We start from the raw sequence: 22,860 nt of genomic DNA on the forward strand, positions 1-22,860 counted from the left end.
TAGGGTTAGGGTCAGGGTTAGGGTTAGGGTTAGGGTCAGGGTTAGTGTTAGGGTTAGTTAGGGTTTAGGGTTTGGGTTAGGGTTAAGTATGATTTGGTTAAGGGTTAGGGTCAGGGTTAGGGTTAGGGTTAGGGTCAGGTTAGGGTTAGGGTCAGGGTTAGGGTTAGTAAAGTCATGGTTTGGGTTAGTGTGAGGGGCCACCTAATGTTGGAAAAAAACGCAAACGCGGTAAAAACGCACTAAAAACGCATACAAACGCATAAAAACGCTGCGTTTTTTTCATGCATGCTCATAAAAATGCTTGAAAAAAACGCAGCAGTTGTATGCTTTTGTATGCGTTTTTTCAATGCGTTTTTTTGCGGGAAAAACGCGCTGCAAAAAAAAGCAAGTGTGAAACTAGCCTAAGGGTCCCAGGAAGAAGACACTTTGTAATCAGTTTATTCTTTGAGGGTCCTTCTAACAAAAATGAATTTCCCAAAGTTGACTAGCTGTAAAAGTTCCATTGATACTGCTGTATATTTAATTTAGTCTTTCTGCAATTTTATACTAAATTTATGCAAGAGAAGTTTTACTATTTGAGTAAAACTAGACTTTAATCTTGAAAAGATTTTTTTCTCATGCTTTGACAATAACAGCTGGATATTCAAAGCTGTGGTCACTTCATCCTCCAGCGTTCATTCTTACCCTCAATAATGAAATTTTGCCTTGCCCTCCAAAGTGAGAGCTACAATTTGTAGCTAAACACCTCCCTGACTACTAAAAGAAAAAGCCCAGATAATATTAACTCAGAATGACCAAGTTGGGCATTTGAACTGAATAGTATACACCAGAAAAATCAATGTTTATTGAAATTTAACATTTACATGATCAGAATAATATTTGCAATGACCCATGGTTCTTATGTGTTTGTTATAGGCTACTGACCTGGACTCAGGACTTTGGGGAGAAATCAAGTATTCAATTTATGGTGCTGGATCTGATCCGTAAGTAAAATCACCTTTATACTTATGAATGGTGAAATGGTAAAAGGGCATCTCAGGCAAATAAAGAAAATTCATGAAAAAAATACATGACAAATGCATGAATAATTAATAAATTCCTTTTTCTATTTACATACTCCTACTGCATCTTTGTATAAAAGTGATTATGGGTTAATTAGCCTAATATTGACCAAGTGCTGTAAATCTCTGGCAGTTGGTTGGTTGTGAGGTTTAGCCACTTCATCCCGAAGCTTGTTTTCACCTTCCTGACCAGGACAATTTTTACAATTCTGACCACTGTCACTTTATGAGGTCCTAACGCTAGAATGCTCCAACGGATCCCACTCATTCTGAGATTGTTTTTTATTAACATATTGTACTTTATGATAGTGGTAAAATTTCTTTGATATGATATGACTTGCGTATATTTGTTAAAAAAATGGAAATTTGGCGAAAATTTTGAAAATTTTGTAATTTTCAAAGTTTTAATTTTTATGCCCTTAAATCAGAGTTAAATCGCACAAAATAGTTAATAAATAACATTTCCCACATGTCTACTTTACATCAGCACAATTTTGGAAACATAATTTTTTGTTAGGAAGTTATAAGGGTTAAAAGTTGGCCAGCGATTTCTCATTTTTACAACAAAATTTGCAAAACCATTTTTTTAGGGACCACATCACATTTGAAGTCACTTTGAGGGGTCTATATGATAGAAAATACCCCAAAATGATACCATTCTAACAATTGCACCCCTCATGGTGCTCAAAACCACATTCAAGAAGTTTATTAACCCTTCAGGTGCTTCACAAGAATTTTTGGAACATGGCGGGAAAAAATAAACATTTACTTTTCTTTCACAAAAATCTTCCTTTAGACATAATTTTTTTTACTTCCACAATGGTAACAGGCAAAAATGAACCACACATTTTGTTGTGCAATTTCTCCTGAGCATGATGATATCCAATATTTTGGGGGAAATCTACTGTTTGGGCACACGGCAGGGCTCAGAAGGGAAGGAGCGCAATTTCACATTTTGAATGTAAAATTTGCTGGAATAATTAGTGGTTGCCATGTTGTGTTTCGAGAGCCCCTGATGTGGCTCAACAGTGGAAACCCCCCACAAGTGACACCATTTTCTAAACTAGACCCCTTAGGGAACTTATCTAGATATGTATAGAGCACCTTGAACCCCCAGGTGCTTCACAGAAGTTTATAACGTAGGATAAATGTGCGCCAAGCCTTTCTGCGATCCTTGAGAGGCAGAATGAAAAAATGAACAGCATGTGAAGAATTGGTTTTATTTATTTTTTATGCCATTCCTTGGGCAGTATAAGTGATTAGGCGACTTTATTCTTCGGGTCGGTGAAATTACAGCGATACCAGATTTATACCTTTTTTATGTTTGATAGCTATTGCACACTAAAAGATGCTTTTTATTTGGAAAACTAGTTTTTGCATCACCATATTTTGAGAGCTATAATTTTTTTTATATTTTGGTCTACAGTCATGTGATGGCTTGTTTTTGCGGGATGAGCTGACATTTTATTGGTACCATTTTTGGGCATATGACATTTTTGATCGCTTTCTATTCCAATTTTTGGGGGACAGAATGATTCAAAACCTGCAATTCAGGAATTGCTCTTTGTTTTTTTTATACAGTTCCATGTGTGATAAAATTGGTAAAGCTTTATTCTTCGGGTCAGTACCGTTACAGCGATACCTCATTTATATCTTTTTTTATGTTTTGGCGCTTTTACACAATAAAAACTATTTTATAGAAAAAATAATTATTTTGCATCGCTTTATTCTGAGCTATAACTTTTATTTTTCTGCTGATGATGCAGTATGGTGGCTTGTTTTTTGCGGGACAAGATGACGTTTTCAGCGGCACCATTTTTATTTACATTCGTCTTTTTGATCGCGTTTTATTGCACTTTTTGTTCGGCGGTATGATGATAAAGCAGTTTTTTGCCTTTTTTTATGGTGTTCACTGAAGGGGTTTGCTAGAGGGATAGTTTTATATAGCAGGCTGTTATGGATGCGGCGATGCCAAATATATGTACTTTTATTGTTTTTTTTATTTACATAAATGTATTTATTGGGAAAATATTTATTTATTTAGGAATTTCTTAAAAAAAAATATTTTTACACACTATATTATTTTTTTTAAACTACAGTAGGTGATTTCTTGAAAATAAAGAGATCACTAATATTTGTCTAAACTTTCTGTCTGACAATGATCTTAAAAAAGTTAGTTACATAAATAAAGGGCCTGTCACACTAAGCGATATCGCTAGCAATATCGCTATAACATCACAGGTTTTTGTGACGTTATAGTGATATTGCTAGTGATATCGCTATGTCTGATACTTACCTCCGACCGGCTCCCCCGCTGGTTATCGCTGATCACGCGAGAACGTCCTGGACCGTTTCTCATCGTCAGCTTCCTGCTGGGCTTCCTGTGGCACCGATGAGCGATGTGTGGATGCGGGCAGGAGGACATCAGGATCGCCTTGTCTTACAGGTAAGTAGCGACCCCCGCCCCTGCTATGTCGCTGGTGAGATCTGCCTGTGTGGCAGCTCACTAGCGACCACTTAGCGATGCACCAGCGATCCGGACCAGCGATATGACGCGGTCAGGATCGCTGGTGCATCGCTAAGTGACAGTACCTTTAGTGGTGTGTGGATGACAACCAACTCTGGGTTCTGTCTTATCACCAAGGCATTTTGTTGAATTCAATTAGAGAAAGAAACAATCTTGCCTTACATGTGTGTGCTTCCATAAGTTTAGTCACAGCAGATGTAAAGTTTGTGCACTTACTTGGCTCACCTTAGTAAAAGAAATTTACCTTTATATAAGGGCTTATTCAGACATCCGTTTTTCATATGTGAGTTCTACCCATGTTTAATATGGATTGAACTTTTACCTATTATAGTATTTTGAGCTGTTTATATGTCCATCTATTTTTGCAGAATGAAAGGTCCACAGATAATCATGGAGATATGTCCGATTTTGTCGAGTCTCAAATAAAACTCACCAATGCAAGTTTATAGGTCCATGATAAAAAACAGATCACATTTGCATTCTAACCCTGTACTATCTGTTTTTCACTGACTAATTGTAGACGCTTGATAAGATTCCATCAGGTGTTATTCATCCGAGAAAAACCGATGGAACTGTGATGGTAAGAACTGACACTCTGAGCAAACTCTGATGAAAATCTATCTATATAATCACCAGTTGGCTGCTGTCCCCGAATCCCATAAGGCACCGCGGCAGTGCCACTTGCTGACTACATTGCAGCAGCACAGTCAAAAGTCAGAATCTGCCCACACATGTCACATGGTCCTGACGTCATTAGAGGTCCTTCAGCCCAGCTGTCATCAGTGGTAGTGAGGCTTGGAACACAGACAGGAAGATTAAGATCCCATCAGACACCTTCCTCCTAGGCATGCGGTGTGGGTAGGAGCCGGGCAAGGTGGCAGCGGTGCCTGCTGCAGTGTGGGCAGCAATGACCTTCCTGTCTTCGGCCAATAGTGATCCTCACAGCAGCACCTGGCAGTCTGCAGTGTATGGGAGATGCTGGGGGAGAGTGCTGCTGCTCCTACTGCTGCTGCTGGGATGATTACAGCAGGAGAACTGACATGAGCTAGAGGCTGGGATGCTGATGAGCTCACTCACAGCCCTGGAGTCTTACACTGGCATGGATGCCAACGTGCAGATATCAGTATGGAAACCTGCTACACCACCATGAGGAGAGAAGTCAAGGTACTCTGCAGAGGATTCCTGCTTTCCATTCCAGTAGAAGGTGCTGCAGCATCAAACATTAAAGGGGTACTCCAATTTGACTATCTTATAATATAATCACCAGCTGGGACTTCCAGCCGCTGTCCCCGAATCCCATAAGGCACCGCAACAGTGTCACTTGCACTTGTGCAAGTGACATACATGTCTCCGCTATTCCCACGCGGGTGCAGTAACAGCTTCGTCTTTACTACGCATGTGCAGGAATAGCAGTGACGTGTATGTCACTTCCACATGCGCAAGTGACATTCACGTCACCGCTATTCCCGCACATGCACAGTAACAGCCACAACTGCGCGCTCTACGTGGTAACGTCACGGCTGTTCCTGCGCCTGCATGGGGAATAGCGGTGACGTGTATGTTTCACCGCACTCCCGATGCGATAGCATCAGGCCTATTTCTAGTCTGATATATCATTAATGAAAGTTGTACTATTTTTTTGCGTACGAGAAAAATTAATAATGTCTAAATGAAGCCATAAACTATGCTATTTAAGACTCTTACCTTAATAATTTTTGTGTGCATGGCAATCTGTACAAGGTTTCTTGCCCATTGAGATGTATTGACCACAATTCTTTAATTGGGAACCCTTATGGATTTTTGCTTTCGGCATTGTCTAACCCCAAGATTTAAATGCAAGACAATATTTAATTCTTACTCTTGCTTAATTCACATGATGAAATATGTCTATACCAAATGAAAAATGCTTAGAATGAGAGGGTATTGATAAAATTTGTGGATTAATAACAAGACTACCAGCTAACAGGACTTTGAAATGAAACTCTTGTTCAAGATTGACAAACGTGAATTGTGCTACTTATTTTATATTTGTGCATTTGTCATTTTTATTTCAGAACATTTTTCTAATATGGCTTATATGGGCTTCAAACAGTTTGGTTTATTTGGTTACAATAGACAGGATATAGCAGTGTGTAGTAACAAATTGAACAATAGCTTTGACTACACAGGTTTACAACATGCAATGCATGACATCATACATGCTCGTTCACCCCATGCAAATGATAACTGCATACTTGCTTGTTCCCAACATGTGATTTGTGATTCCACAAGTTCTTGTTCACACCTTGTGATATATAACAGCATGCGTACTTGATTACACCATGCGATTTATTACATCGTCATACTTACCAATTCACAATATGCAATTTGTAACTTCATACGTGCATATCGACACTATATGATTTATGACAACATGCACACTTGTTTATATCATATGATTTATGACATCATGAAAAATTACTTACCCCATAAGATTTGTGACATCCACGTGTTCACAATATATGACATCATGAACACTTGTTTTGTGATGCTAAATGTAATTGTTGGCTAAACAAACAAGTAATATCAGCCACGACAAAACAAGTAGAATAAAATAGAAAAAACATAGCACTCCAATGGATGTAAATGTAAAAAAAATCAAACTTATTCCATCTATAAAAAGCAGCAACATTTGATCTTGAAGGGTTTTCATACACAATGTATTTTAGATGCTAGCGTAGCCACAGAGTTTTTGAAACAGAAGACGTCTCATGTGTAGCAAGGGGCTGACAGTGTGGGTCCAGGCTGAGTGTGTGGACTTGTGCTGTGAGGTCATCATGCCCATGCAGGTTGTGCTGGATGGCCAGGACCATAGGGTTCCAGAGTTCAATAAAGGAGACCATCTTTCAAATAAGGAGTTTTTAATGAACAATAACTTGCCAAAGGATATATACAAAGGATAGCTGGCACAAAGTCTTATGGTTGTTTCCTGTATGGCATGGAGCATTCTCCCTCACACCATATCCATTCTCTGTAGTTCTACTCCAGGCTTCCACACTCAGACACACTGTTTCATCCTATGTTTCCACAACCCAGCCTTAACTCCACAATACTCATCAGTACTCAGAATGCTGTAGATAAGCCCCTGATGGCGGTGGACGCATCTTATATGCGAAAAAATAGGTGACAGATTCCCTTTGTCTTCTCTTATTGTGGATCACGCCAATAACAACTCTGTTCACGCTACATTCTAAACTCTAACTCCCTATTTACAGGAAGCTGTCACTTACCTAACACTAAGGCCTGTTTCACACTACCGTTTTTTTTGGGTCAGTTAAAACCCGCCAAAATGGCGGAAAGCGGATCCGTTGCTAACTGATGTGAACGGATGCCACCGGACCGTTTTTTTTTTTTTACAGAACCGCCGAATTAAGAATTTTAAAGTAGCCGCTGTCGAGAGAGAGTTTTTTTCGTCCACCAGAAAGGATTTCAGGGTTAAATTTGCGGCTGACTTCCTTTCTCCGGGCATGCGCACTATAATAATGCGGATCCTGCAGCAAAAAAAATGTTGTAGGGTGGTGCTGAGCCATGGAGTGCTTTGTGGGTGAGAGTGATAAGTTTATATTGAACTCTGGAGTGGATGGGTAACCAGTGCAATGACTTGCACAGCGTAGTTGCATCTGTGTAGCGGTTGGTGAGGAATATGATCTTGGCTGCAGCATTGAAGACAGATTGGAGAGGGGAGAGTTTAGTAAGAGGGAGATCGATTAGTAGAGAGTTACAATAGTCCTGATGAGATGGAAAAAGAGCAAAAAATTACTCAATATTGCATAAGAACATACTGTATAACATTTCACATGACACAATATTTACAGTGGACACGAGACATTATTCACATTACAATACAACACATTTCAACAATGAACTTGTCTCCTCAATGGAGAAACGTGGGCAGCATATCCTTAACTTTATATAGGAAAATGGCAACAATGTTTTCTCTGTAGGGTCTTCTTTGGTGTCTTTTTGGACATTTTTGCAGTGTCTTTTCTGTCAATATCTTTTTCTTTAACTGTGTATATATAAACTGAAAAAAGTTATGACATTTTTCTTAGCTACTTCCTGGCATTCAAGGCCTGTAACTGCTAAAAAAAACCGTCAGAAATACTTAACATATCAATATTTTTAAGTGCTTTTTCATTTAGGTTTCAGGCTTAAAGCACCACTCTAGCGTTTGTTTGTTTTTTTTAGCCTTAGAGTGGTGCTTTAACCCCTTCACCCCTGAGCCTGTTTTCAGCTTCATGCCAAATTTTTCAATTCTGACAGGTGTCACTTTACGTGGTAATAACTCTGGAACGCTGCAACGGCTCCCACTGAATCTGAGAGTGTTTTCTCATGACATATTGTGCCTCATGATAGTGGTAGCCAGGGCCGTATTTAGAGTTTATGCTGCCCTAGGCACTTTTTTATAGTGCTGCCTCCCCCATTGGTGAGTACGACTAATGCAAACACTTTGGCAAAAATCGCTGATGTGAAAATAGCCTTTCTCCCTAGTGCAGCCTTCTCCCTATTGCAGCCATCTCCCCAGGGCAGCCATCTCCCCAGGGCAGCCATCTCCCCAGGGCAGTCATCTCCCCAGGGCAGTCATCTCCCCAGGGCAGTCATCTCCCCAGGGCAGTCATCTCCCCAGTGGAGCCATCTCCCCAGTGGAGCCATCTCCTCAGTGCACCCATCTCCTCAGTGCACCCAACTCCTCAGTTCACCCATCTCCTCAGTGCACCCATCTCCCTAGTGCAGCCATCTTCTCAGTGCACCCATTTCCCCAGTGCAGTCATCTCCTTAGTAAACCCATCTCCCTAGTGCAGCCATCTTCTCAGTGCACCCATCTCCCTAGTGCAGCCATCTCAGTGCACCCGTTTCCCCAGTGCAGCCAGCTCCTCAGTGCACCCATCTCCCTAGTGCAGCCATCTTCTCAGTGCACCTGTTTCCCCAGTGCAGCCGTCTCCTCAGTGCACCCATCACCCTAGTGCAGCCATCTTCTCAGTGCACCTGTTTCCCCAGTGCAGCCGTCTCCTCAGTGCACCCATCACCCTAGTGCAGCCATCTCCCCAGTGCAGCCATCTCCCCAGTGCAGCCATCTCCCTAGTGCAGCCATCTCCCTAGTGCACCCATCTACTCAGTGCACCCATCTCCTCAGTGCAACCATCTCCCTAGTGCAGCCATCTTCTCAGGGCACATATCTCCCTAGTGCAGCCATCTCTCCAGTGCACCTGTTTCCCCAGTGCAGCCATCTTCTCAGTGCACCAATGTCCCTAGTGCAGCCATCTCCTCAGTGCAACCATTTCCCTAGTGCAGCCATCTCCCCAGTGCAGCCATCTCCCCAGTGCAGCCATCTCCCCAGTGCAGCCATCTCCCCAGTGCACCCGTTTCCTTAGTGCAGCCATATCCCCAGTGCACCCGTTTCCCCAGTGCAGCCATCTCCCTAGTGCAGCCTTCTTCTCAGTGCACCCATCTCCCTAGTGCAGCCATCTCTCCAGTGCACCCGTTTCCCCAGTGCAGGATTCTCCTCAGTGCAGCCATCTTCTCAGTGCACCCGTTTCCCCAGTGCAGCGGTCTCCTCAGTGCAGCCATCTCCCCAGTGCAGCCATCTCCCCAGTGGAGCCATCTCCCCAGTGGAGCCAACTCCTCAGTGCACCCAACTCCTCAGTGCACCCATCTCCCTAGTGCAGCCATCTTCTCAGTGCACCCATTTCCCCAGTGCAGTCATCTCCTTAGTAAACCCATCTCCCTAGTGCAGCCATCTCAGTGCACCCGTTTCCCCAGTGCAGCCATCTCCTCAGTGCACCCATCTCCTCAGTGCAGCCATCTCCCCAGTGCAGCCATCTCCCCAGTGCAGCCATCTCCCCAGTGCAGCCATCTCCCCAGTGCAGCCATCTCCCCAGTGCAGCCATCTTCTCAGGGCACATATCTCCCTAGTGCAGCCATCTCTCCAGTGCACCTGTTTCCCCAGTGCAGCCATCTTCTCAGTGCACCCATGTCCCTAGTGCAGCCATCTCCTCAGTGCAACCATTTCCCTAGTGCAGCCATCTCCCCAGTGCAGCCATCTCCCCAGTGCAGCCATCTCCCCAGTGCAGCCATCTCCCCAGTGCAGCCATCTCCCCAGTGCACCCGTTTCCTTAGTGCAGCCATATCCCCAGTGCACCCGTTTCCCCAGTGCAGCCATCTCCCTAGTGCAGCCTTCTTCTCAGTGCACCCATCTCCCTAGTGCAGCCATCTCTCCAGTGCACCCGTTTCCCCAGTGCAGGATTCTCCTCAGTGCAGCCATCTTCTCAGTGCACCCGTTTCCCCAGTGCAGCGGTCTCCTCAGTGCAGCCATCTCCCCAGTGCAGCCATCTCCCCAGTGCAGCCATCTCCCCAGTGCAGCCATCTCCCCAGTGCAGCCATCTCCCCAGTGGAGCCATCTCCCCAGTGGAGCCATCTCCCCAGTGGAGCCAACTCCCCAGTGGAGCCAACTCCTCAGTGCACCCAACTCCTCAGTGCACCCATCTCCCTAGTGCAGCCATCTTCTCAGTGCACCCATTTCCCCAGTGCAGTCATCTCCTTAGTAAACCCATCTCCCTAGTGCAGCCATCTCAGTGCACCCGTTTCCCCAGTGCACCCATCTCCTCAGTGCAGCCATCTCCCCAGTGCAGCCATCTCCCCAGTGCAGCCATCTCCCCAGTGCAGCCATCTCCCCAGTGCAGCCATCTCCCCAGTGCAGCCATCTCCCTAGTGCAGCCATCTTCTCAGGGCACATATCTCCCTAGTGCAGCCATCTCTCCAGTGCACCTGTTTCCCCAGTGCAGCCATCTTCTCAGTGCACCCATGTCCCTAGTGCAGCCATCTCCTCAGTGCACCCATCTCCCTAGTGCAGCCATCTTCTCAGTGCACCCATCTCCCTAGTGCAGCCATCTTCTCAGTGTACATATCTCCCTAGTGCAGCCATCTTCTCAGTGCACATATCTCCCTAGTGCAGCCATCTCTACAGTGCACCCGTTTCCCCAGTGCAGGATTCTCCTCAGTGCACCCGCCTCCCCAGTGCAGCCATCTTCTCAGTGCACCCGTTTCCCCAGTGCAGCCGTCTCCTCAGTGCAACCATCTCCCTAGTGCAGCCATGTCAAATTGGTACTATAGGTTCTATGGAACTCGGTAGCATGGGTCAGAGAAGACAGACACAGTATATGTTCAAAGGTTCAGTATTGTATTGTAGCAACAGGTCACAGTACTATGCAAAGATAGTTCAGGGGTATTGCAGGAAGCAGGCTTCAGTATTACACGGTAAGCAGATATAAGTTCTGGCAACAGGTAGAGTCTGTACGAACCAACTGGCGAGAGTCTGAGGTCCGGGAGCACACAGTCCTGAGCCTGGACCAGGCTTCAAGCGGAGAGCAGGCCGCAGAGATGAATGAAGCAGAGCAGATCCGGACAGGAGAGGCGGTCAGGCAGGACGGCAGGTAAGTAACAAACGGGGAATCCCGAGGTATAGAAGAAGCAGGCACAATGCGAGTTCTCCAAGCTTGGCAGCAGGTGAAGATCCAGATACACAAGCACAGGTATAATGTGCTGAGTCCCTTTTGTACACAGCAGGCAGGAAACAGGAAGAGTCAAACAGGAACAAGATGGCCCCTTGTGAAGCTACTTACTCCATCTTTGATAAGGGCAAAAGTAAGGGCAAAGTCAAACAGGAACAAGATGGCCCCTTGTGAAGCTACTTACTCCATCTTTGATAAGGGCAAAAGTAAGGGCAAAGTCAAACAGAACAGGAACATGGCTCAGAGCCTCACACTATTCCCTCCTTCAAGGATGTCCTCCGGACGACCTTAGATCAGGTTTATTGGGGTATCGGCTGTGGAACCGTTGGATCAGACGGGGAGCTCGAATGTTCTCCTGAGGTTCCCAGGAATTCTCCTCCGATGGGTAACCCTGCCATTTCACCAAGTACTGAAGTTTCCCCCTATGGATCCGAGAGTCGATGATCCCTTCCACGATAAATTCTTCTTGCCCGTCAATGAGAACCGGACCAGGTGGAACAGGTGTACGTCCAGGAAAAGGATTCGGTACTACCGGTTTAAGCAAGGAGACATGAAAAACAGGGTGTATTTTCAAAGATGTAGGCAACTTAAGACGGCAGGCTACAGGACTCACTATGTTATCGATTTTGTATGGGCCAACATATTTCTGTCCCAACTTAGATGTCGGAATCCTTAATTTCAAATTTCTTGTCGAAAGCCAGACCATGTCTCCTACCTTGTATGTTGGTGCTTGTTTACGAAACCTGTCTGCAGCTCTCTTGTATCTCTCTTGAGCTGTAGCCAGCGTTTGTTTCAAAGACTCTAAATTCTGTTGTAAACACGTAATTCGGTCAGCTGCTGCGGGTACAGACGTGTCTATCGGGAGTCAAGGGAGGATGCTGGGATGATACCCCTTATTGGCGAAGAAAGGAGACTGCTTGGTGGAGGCACTCTGCGAGTTGTTATATGTAAATTCGGCCATCGGGAGTAAGTTTACCCAATCATCTTGCAAGTGGCATACGTAGCAACGTAAATACTGCTCCAAGGTTTGATTAGTCCGTTCCGTTTGTCCGTTAGACTGCGGATGAAAAGCAGATGATAGATTTACCTTGATGTCCAGGGCGGCACAGATGCTTCGCCAAAATTTTGAGGTAAATTGGACCCCTCGATCTGATATCACTTCGTCAGGAACTCCATGTAGCCGAAAAACATTTTGTACGATGAGGTCCGCTGTCTGTTTGGCTGTCGGAAGACCGATACAGGGAATGAAATGGGCAGCCTTGGTTAAACGGTCGATCACTACTAGGATAGTGTTTTTCCCCTTAGAAGTAGGCAATTCTACAATGAAATCCATTGAAACAGACCCCCAAGAGCAAGATGGAATAGGGAGGGGTTGTAACAGTCCCGTAGGTGAGGAGCGGGGAACCTTTGATCTTGCACATACCTCACATGACAAGACGTAATGCTGAACATCTCTCCGGTAGGTCGGCCACCAAAAGAAGCGAATTCATGAGTCTTCTGGACTCCTCTATGACCGGCGATCTTTGAGTCATGCATTTTAGTACACTTAGTCTGACCGTTTCCGGAATATACAGGCGTTGCCCCTGAAACCAAAGTCTGTTTTTCCAGGTTAGGTTTACCTGATTGGGGGGTCGGATCAGTAGTGGGTCTCCAGCGTAGGCTTCCTTAATACCTGTTAATAGATCTTGATTGTGTAACACTCCTATGAAGTTTCTTTCTGAGAGTATAGTCCTCGGAGGTAATGCTGGAGTTACGTTTCCTGAGTGAATCCTAGATAGTGCATCGGCCTTCCCATTACGAGAGCCTGGCCTGTAGGAAACAATGAAGTCAAACTGATTAAGAAATAAAGTCCATCGGGCCTGTCTAGGTTTTAGACACCTTGCCGATCTCATGAATTTGAGGTTCCGATGATCCGTAAATACAACAATCTGGTGAGATGCTCCCTGTAGTAGATGCCTCCATTCCTTGAATGCGGTTATAATGGCCAATAGCTCTTTATTCCTGACATCGTAATTTCTCTCTGCGGGCGACAATTTCTGGGAAAGAAAGGCACAAGGGTGTAAAAGATCTTTCTCACCTGTTCTTTGCGAGAGTATGGCCCCTATCGCACAGTCGGAAGCGTCTACTTCCATTATGAAAGCTCGATCCGGATCCGGGTGTACGAGGATCGGTGCTGATGTGAATTTAGCTTTTAACTTGGAAAATGCTGTCTGCGCTTGCGGTGACCAGACAAATGGTATCTTCTTCCGGGTCAATTGGGTGATGGGTATGACGATCTCCGAAAAATTTTTAATGAATCGTCTGTAAAAATTGGCGAATCCAATAAATCGTTGTACTTCTTTCACAGACTTGGGAATTGGCAACTCCTGAATGGCTTGAGTTTTACTGGCATCCATGCTGAGACCCTGAGGAGAGATAACATACCCCAAGAATTGGATTTCCGTCTTGTGAAATTCGCATTTCTCCAACTTGATATACAAGTGATTCTGCCGTAGACGATCCAAGACTACTCTCACGTGCTGCTGATGCTCCTCGATGTTGCTGGAAAAGATCAAAATGTCATCCAAATAAACAACAACAAAAATATCAAGTATGTCTCTGAAAATGTCATTCACCAAGTGTTGAAATGTAGCCGGCGCATTACGGAGACCAAAAGACATGACGAGGTACTCAAAATGCCCATAGCGTGACCGGAAGGCTGTTTTCCACTCGTCACCGGGGCGGATCCGTACTAGATTGTATGCTCCACGGAGATCTAATTTCGTGAAGATTTTAGAGTGTCGCACCCTTTCAAGTAGTTCAGGAATTAATGGAAGTGGATAGGAGTTCCTGATCGTAATTTTGTTGAGTTCTCGGTAATCAATACATGGGCGGAGTGAACCATCCTTTTTTTTTACGAAGAAGATTGGGGCACCCGCTGGAGAGGAAGATGGTCGTATAAATCCCTTGGCTAGGTTCTCATCGATATACTCCTTAAGGGCTTTTAGTTCTGGCCCAGCCAAAGGGTAAATGTTACCGAACGGAATCGCGGCACCAGGTAGCAGTTCCACGGGGCAATCGTACGGCCGATGTGGAGGTAATTTGTCTGCATTTTTTTTGTCACATACATCGATGAAATCCTGATACTCTATTGGTAGATTTAGGTCAACTGAGCATGCTGACCCAACTAAAGCTGGTTCTTTAGATGATATCTGTCTTCTTGGAAACTGTATTTCTTTCGTCTCCCAATTGATAGTAGGGTTTTGCAGTCGTAGCCATGGTAATCCTAAGATTATGGGAAAATGAGGGGAAGAAATTAACAAGAAGGACAGTCTTTCTGAGTGATCCGCCCCTATACGGACTTTCAGTGACGTTGTTTCAAGGTCTACGGGCCCGGATACCAGTGGGGAACCATCCACAGTTTCCATCAATACCGAAGAAATCCTCCTTTGTGAACATATACTGTGTTTTTTAGCGAATGTAATGTCCATAAAATTGCCGCTGGCCCCTGAGTCAACCATAGCGAAACTAGTAATCCACTGGGACTGGGTCCATATCTTGATGGGGATATAACAGTGCGAGTCCTTCCTTGAGCCGTCCAATGTCGAAGTAGTGGAACTTACTGATGAGATGGCTGCATTCACCGGTGAGAATATTTCTGAAGTACCGTCAGAGAAGTCGTGATTCCAGTCGACTATTTCCTTCCTAGGAGGGTTTGAGTGGGAAACTACTGAAGATACATCCGAAAAGTCACATTCGATTACCGCAGCCGTGGTCTTGCGATTCTTACCGGGACAATTTGAAATATAGTGACCTGATTTTCCACAATAGAAGCATAAATTTTCTCTAAAACGGTGCTCCTTGCGTGGGTCAGGAGGACTTCTCCGGACTGCATCGACCTGCATAGGTTCTGACTCAACCGTGAGGAAAGACTTGTTCTGAGCTTCCCTGGAGGGAGACGGCAAGGTTAAAAAATTACTGCGGTTAGCATCTGCCCATCTCTCTTGCCGGTGTTCTGCAAGACGAATATCAATACGAATGCAATGGTTTATGAAGTCTCCCAGGGCAGTGGGTGACTCGCCTCTAGCCAATTCGTCTTTAATTGCGGCAGATAACCCCCTCCTAAACACTGCGTATTTTGCTGAGTCGCACCATGTGGTATTCAACACCCACCTCCGAAATTCCATCGCGTATTCTACGACAGGACGCTTTCCCTGATGGAGGGCCAGCAATGCGGTTTCTGCTGTGGCACTTCGGTTGGGGTCATCGAACATCTGACACATTGCGGAAATAAAGTCATTTAAAGAATTCAAACAGACATCATTAGTTTCAATCAGGGGATTTGCCCAAGCAAGAGCCTTGTTGTTTAACAGCATTATCATAGCTAACAACTTGTCTCGTCCTGTTGGAAACTGAGCCGCATGCGCAGCAAAATACAGCTGACACTGATTTAGGAACCCTCGGAACTTTTCTCTTTCGCCACCGAACCTGAATGGCGGGAGTTTAGGGAAAGCTGAAATCGAAGGTGGGGTTGCGGCTGGGGCTGAAACTGTAGTCTCTAGTTTTGAGAGACGAGTAGCTAACGCCTGAATGGACGTATCGGCTATGGTAGCATTATGGTTAGCTTGAGTCTCTAGTGCCGACAATTTTGTTTTGGTAGCCTGAAGCTCCCCTTGAAGTCCTGAGATAAATGTGCATATCTTTTTAAGGCGTACTTCCACAGAATCTGACCCAGCGAGCTCCATATTATTGGCTTGTGTATCCTGTCAAATTGGTACTATAGGTTCTATGGAACTCGGTAGCATGGGTCAGAGAAGACAGACACAGTATATGTTCAAAGGTTCAGTATTGTATTGTAGCAACAGGTCACAGTACTATGCAAAGATAGTTCAGGGGTATTGCAGGAAGCAGGCTTCAGTATTACACGGTAAGCAGATATAAGTTCTGGCAACAGGTAGAGTCTGTACGAACCAACTGGCGAGAGTCTGAGGTCCGGGAGCACACAGTCCTAAAGTCCTGAGCCTGGACCAGGCTTCAAGCGGAGAGCAGGCCGTAGAGATGAATGAAGCAGAGCAGATCCGGACAGGAGAGGCAGTCAGGCAGGACGGCAGGTAAGTAACAAACTGGGAATCCCGAGGTATAGAAGAAGCAGGCACAATGCGAGTTCTCCAAGCTTGGCAGCAGGTGAAGATCCAGATACACAAGCACAGGTATAATGTGCTGAGTCCCTTTTGTACACAGCAGGCAGGAATCTCCATCTCCTCAGTGCAGCCATCTCCTCAGTGCACCCATCTCCCCAGTGCAGCCGTGTCCACAGTGCAGCCATCTCCCCAGTGCAGCCATCTCCCCAGTGCAGCCATCTCCCCAGTGCAGCCATCTCCCCAGTGCAGCCATCTCCCCAGTGCAGCCATCTCCCCAGTGCAGCCATCTCCTCAGTGCAGCCATCTCCCCAGTGCAGCCATCTCCCCAGTGCAGCCATCTCCCCAGTGCAGCCATCTCCCCAGTGCAGCCATCTCCCCAGTGCACCCATCTCCCCAGTGCACCCATCTCCCCAGTGCACCCATCTCCCCAGTGCACCCATCTCCCCAGTGCACCCATCTCCTCAGTGCACCCATCTCCCTAGTGCAGCCATCTTCTCAGTGCACCCGTTTCCCCAGTGCAGGATTCTCCTCAGTGCACCCGCCTCCCCAGTGCAGCCATCTTCTCAGTGCACCCGTTTCCCCAGTGCAGCCGTCTCCTCAGTGCAACCATCTCCCTAGTACAGCCATCTCCTCAGTGCAGCCATCTCCTCAGTGCACCCATCTCCCCAGTGCAGCCGTGTCCACAGTGCAGCCATCTCACCAGTGCAGCCATCTGCCCAGTGCAGCCATCTGCCCAGTGCAGCCATCTCCCCAGTGCAGCCATCTTCCCAGTGCAGCCATCTCCTCAGTGCAGCCATCTCCCCAGTGCACCCATCTCCCCAGTGCACCCATCTCCTCAGTGCACCCATCTCCTCAGTGCAGCCATCTTCTCAGTGCACCCATTTCCCCAGTGCAGCCATTACCTCAGTGCACCCATCTCCTTAGTGCAGCCATATGCCCAGTGCACCCGTTTCCCCAGTGCAGCCATCTCCCTAGTGCAGCCTTCTTCTCAGTGCACCCATCTCCCCAGTGCAGCCGTGTCCACAGTGCACCCATCTCCTCAGTGCAGCCATCTCCCCAGTGCAGCCATCTCTCCAGTGCAGCCATCTCCCCAGTGCAGCCATCTCCCCCCTCCCTCCCCGCTGGGCTCATTCTCATCTCCCCCCTCCCTCCCTGCTGGGCTCATACTCATCCCCTCCCCCACTCATACTCATCTCCCCCCCAGGCTCATCCTCATCCCCCCAGGCTCATTCTCATCTCTCCCTCCCTCCCTGCTGGACTCATTCTCATCTCCCCGTCCCTCCCTGCTGGGCTCATTCTCATCTCCTCCTTCCCTCCCTGCTGGGCTCATTCTCATCTCCCCCGTCCCTCCTTGCTGGGCCCATTCTCATCTCCCCCATCCCTCCCTGCTGGTCTCATTCTCATCTCCCCCATCCCTCCCTGCTGGGCTCATACTCATCCTCACCCCCGCTCATACTCATCTCCCCCCTCTCTCCCTGCTGGGCTCATACTCATCCCCTCCCCCCGCTCATACTCATCTCCCCCCTCCATCCCCCCGGGCTCATACTCATCCCCCCCAGGCCCATACTCATCTCCCTGTATGCATGGCTGAGCTCACCTTGTGCGGTCCCTGCATGTTTACAGCTCCAGGTGCTGGCAGTGGCATTCTTCCTGTATCACACAGGCTGTGTGTGTGAGCGGTCACGTGATACCGCTCACTAAGCCCCATGAATATGGACTATGGGAGAGGAGTGGTGTCCATATTCATCACTGTAATGAGCGGTATCACGTGACCGCTCACACACACAGCCTGTGTGATACAGGAAGAAGGCCGGTGGTGCCAGAGACCTTCGGAGCCACAGGCACCGCTGGAGCCAAGGAGGTGGGTATGATGTCTTCAAGAGGGGAGGGGAGGAGAGGGGAGTGGAGCAGAGGGGAGGATGCGACTCGGACTTCCATTTTTTTTAAAAAAACCTTTGCCCAGGTGCCGCCCCACCACATCGTCCCGACCTAGGCATGTGCCCGCGGGTGCCTAGTGGAAAATACGGCCCTGGTGGTAGCATTTCTTTGCTACAACTTGCATTTGTTTGTGAAAAAAAATTATATATAATTTTCTGAGTATATCATTTTGCAAAAAAAAAATTTTTTCTTAGGAAGTTATAAGAATTTGCCCAGTGATTTCTAATTTTTCCAACAAAATTTACAAAACCATTTTTTTGTGGACCGCTTCTCATTTGAAGTGACTTTGAGAGGTCTATATGATAGCAAAAGCTTAAAATTGACACCATTCTAAAAACTGCACCCCTCAAGATGCTCAAAACCACATTTATGAATTTTTTCAACCCTGCAGGTGCTTCACAGGAATTTTTGGAATGTGGAAGGAAACAATTAACATTTAACTTTTTGTCACAAAAATTTTACTTTAGGTCCAAATTTTTTTTTATTTTCGCAAGGGTAACAAGAAAAAACGGACCACAAAATTTGTAGTGCAATTTCTTCTGAGCATGCTAATACCCCTTATGTGGGAAAAACCACTGTTTGGGCATACGGCATGGAAAGAAGCGCCATTTGACTTTTGAATGTAAAATTTGCTGGATTAATTAGTGGATGCCATGTTGCATTTGGAGAGCTTCTTATGTGCCTAGGCAGTGTAACTCCCACAAGTAACACCATGTTGGAAACTAGACCCCTTAGGGAACTTATCTAGATGTTTTGTGAGCACCTTGAACACCCAGGTGCTCTACAGAAGTTTATCACATTGAGCCGTCAAAATAAAAGAATCACATTTTCCCCACAGAAATGTTTTTAGCCACAAATTGTGCATTTTCAAAGGGTAACAGGAGTATCAGCATACTCAGGAGAAATTGCACAACAAATTGTATGGTTCAGTTTCTCCTGAGTACGCCGATACCCAAAATGTGGGGGAAAACTACTGTTTGGGTGCACAGCAGGGCTTTGAAGGAAAGGGACGCCATTTGACTTTTTGAATGCAAAATTTGCTGGAATAATTAGCGGATGCTATGTCACGTTTGGAGAACCCTTCATGTGCCTAAACAGTGGAAACCCTCACACAAGTGTCAAAATTTTGGAAACTAGACCCCTTAGGGAACTTATTTGGATGTGTGGTGAGCACCTTGAACCCCCAGGTGCTTCAAAGAAGTTTATAACATTGAGCCGTGTTTAGGCTCACAGCAGGGTTCACAAAAGAGAGTTGGACCAGTGTAATGCAAGTGTCATGCAAGTGTCATGCATTTTTTATGCAAGTACAATCTGATTTTTCACACCTATCATCCGATTTAAATCAGAATGCAGTGCGATTGCTATCTGATTGCAATGCAATTTTAACATGAGCTTTTACATACAGCAATTCTCTGTCATTTACACATCGTTTTCAAACAAAATATTCTTCAAAACACACATCTACTGTATATATATATACTGTATATATATATATATATGTATTCCATAGAGAGATAGATACAAGAAAAGCCGGTAATTCATCTGCCGGGTTCTGTAAAATCACAGCAGGAGCCGACAGGATAGAAGAGATGGAGTACATACAGTAAATCCATATAGAATGAAATCAGCTAATGAAATCAGCTGTCATGTGCCGGAAAAGTTGTGGGCTTATTCCCGGAGCCCACAGCAAACAGGAGGATCCAACCTTAGATATAGCTATACATCTCAGCTAAGGATGGAAACGGGATAAATCTGGGGCTGTCCTTTTTATTTAATAATAGAGCGAACAGCCCCAGGTTGGTGAAATTTGTAATCATCATGTAGTAACAAAACTGCTCACATGCCCCTAATGATCCCTGAAAGAGTCCGACTTTCTAGCAACAATTGGAACAGAGTTGTGGGATGCCAATTACCAATCTGGGGCTGCTTAATAAAAAGTGTGCCCCCAGATTGGTTATAGGTACATTTTTAAGAGGTTAAATAAAATGAAGGCCATTTGTACTTCTGCCGTGATAAAGAAGTCATGTAGTTCAGAATGTGTCACAAGTTAGGGCATTTTATAGCATTCAATATGAAAAAAAAAGCCAGTTCACCACTGCAGCGTAAAAGATCATGTCACCCAACCACGCTTTGACTAGATATGAAGTAGAAGAAAGAAAAATAGGAAAAAATGTTCCAGCTCCTGGATGGAAGTTAAAAATGCTACTTTATTGGAAAATACTTAACCCCTTCATGACCTTAATAACCTGGCCATTTTTTGCAATTCTGACCAGTGTCCCTTTATGAGGCAATAACTCTGGAACGCTTCAACGTATCCTAGTGATTCTGAGAATGTTTTTTCGTGACACATTGGGCTTCATGTTAGTGGTAAATTTAGGTTGATAATTTTTGCATTTATTTGTGAAAAAATCAGAAATTTGGCGAAAATTTTGAAAATTTTGCAATTTTCAAATTTTGAATTTTTATTCTGTAAAACTAGAGAGTTATGTGACACAAAATAGTTACTAAATAACATTTCCCACATGTCTACTTTACATCAGCACAATTTTGGAAACAATTTTTTTTTGTTATGAAGTAATAAGGGTTAAAAGTCTACCAGCGATTTCTCATTTTACAACAAAATTTACAAAACCATTTTTTTAGGGACCATCTCACATTTGAAGTCAGTTTGAGGGGTCTATACAGCAGAAAATACCCAAAAGTGACACCATTCTAAAAACTGCACCCATCAAGCTACTCAAAACTACATTCAAGAAGATTATTAACCCTTCAGGTGCTTCACAGGAACTAAAGCAATGTGGAAGGAAAAAATGGACATTTTAATTTTTCCAACACAAATTTTCTTTTAGCATCATTTTTTTCATTTTCAACAGGGCAACAGGATAAAATGGATCCTAAAATTTGTTGGGAAATTTCTCCTGAGTACACCGATACCTCATATGTGGTCATAAACCACTGTTTCGGCGCATGGCAGGGCTCAGAAGGGAAGGAGCACATTTGACTTTTTGAATGGAAAATATGCTGGAATATTTAGCGCTTGCCATGTCATGTTTGGAGAGTCGCTGTGTGCCTAAACACTGGAGCTTCCCCACAAGTGACCCCATTTTGGAAACTAGACCCCCCCAAGGAAATTATCTGGATGCATAGTGATCACTTTGAACCCCCAGGTGCTTCACAGAAGTTTATAACGCAGAGCCGTGAAAATAAAAAATATTTTTTTTTCCTAAAAAAAATATTTTTAAGTCCGCAATTTTTTATTTTAACAAGGGTAACAGGAGAAATTGGACCTCAAAAGTTGTTGCACAGTTTGTCCTGAGTATGCTGGTACCCCATATGTCGTGGGGAACTACTGTTTGGGCATATGTCGGGGCTCGGAAGGGAAGTAGTGACATTTTCAAAAGTTGACTTTGATTGCATGGTCTGCGGTCATCATGTTACATTTGCAGAGCCCCTGTGTGCCTAAACAGTAGAAACCCCCCATATGTGACCTCATTTTGGAAACTAGACCCCCCAAGGAACTTATCTAGATGTGTGGTAAGCACATTGAACCCCCAAGTGCTTCACAGAAGTTTATAACGCAGAGCCGTGAAAATAAAAAATCATTTTTTTTCCTCAAAAAAATGATTTTTAGCCCGCAATTTTTTTTTCACATGGGTAACAGGATAAATTGGACCCCCAAAGTTGTTGTCCAGTTTGTCCTGAGTACGCTGATACCCCATATGTGGGGGATGACCACTGTTTGGGCACACGTCAGGGCTCGGAAGTGAAGTAGTGACATTTTGAAATAATGACTTTGATGGAATGGTCTGCGGGCATCATGTTACATTTGCAGAGCACCTGATGTACCTAAACTGTGGAAACCCCCCACAAGTGACCCCATTTTGGAAACTAGACCCCATAGGGAAGTTGCCTAGATGTGTGGTGAGCACCTTGAACCTCCAAGTGCTTCACAGAAGATTATAACGCAGAGCCATGAAAATAAAAAATCATTTTTTTCCTCAAAAAATGATTTTTTAGCCTGCAATTTTTTATTTTCACAAGGGTAACAGGAGAAATTGGACCCCAAAGGTTGTTGTCAAGTTTGTCCTGAGTGCTCTGGTATCCCATATGTGGGGGGTACCATTGTTTAGGCACACGTCAGGGCTCGGAATGGAAGTAGTGACGTTTTGAAATGCAGATTTTGATGGAATAGTCTGCGGTCGTCATTACGTTTGCAGAGCCCCTGATGTGCCTAAACAGTGGAAACCCCCCACAAGTTACCCCATTTTGGAAACTAGACCTTCCAAGGAACTTATGTAGATGTGTTGTGAGCACTTTCAACCCCCAAGTGCTTCACAGAAGTTTATAATGCAGAAATATGAAAATGAAAAAATGATTTATTTTCCACAAAAATAATTTTTTAGCCCCCAATTTTTTATTTTCCCAAGGGTAATAGGAGAAATTAGTCCCCAAAAGTTGTTGTGCAATTTTTCCTGAGTACGCTGATGCCCCATATGCTGGGGTAAACCACTGTTTGGGCACACATCGGGGCTTGGAAGGGACAGAGCATCGTTTGACTTTTTGAACGCAAAATTGGCTGGAATCAATGGTTGCACCATGTCGCGTTTGGAGACCCCCTGATGTGCCTAAACAGTGGAAACCCATCAATTCCAACTTCAACCCTAACC

General features: G+C 45.0%; 1 protein-coding gene across 1 annotated transcript in view; it reads left to right on the forward strand.

Moving 5' to 3' along the window:
- CDHR1 (cadherin related family member 1) overlaps positions 1-22,860 on the forward strand; it is a 271,365-nt gene that overhangs the window by 177,268 nt on the left and 71,237 nt on the right. Inside the window, exon 14 of the mRNA XM_073574822.1 lies at positions 916-983. Coding sequence (XP_073430923.1) covers positions 916-983 — 68 coding nt within the window. The remainder of the gene's footprint in view (positions 1-915; positions 984-22,860) is intronic.

Source organism: Dendrobates tinctorius, unplaced genomic scaffold (genome assembly GCF_039654945.1).
Source record: "Dendrobates tinctorius isolate UK_male_01 unplaced genomic scaffold, ASM3965494v1 ptg000040l, whole genome shotgun sequence".
NCBI lineage: Eukaryota > Metazoa > Chordata > Amphibia > Anura > Dendrobatidae > Dendrobates > Dendrobates tinctorius.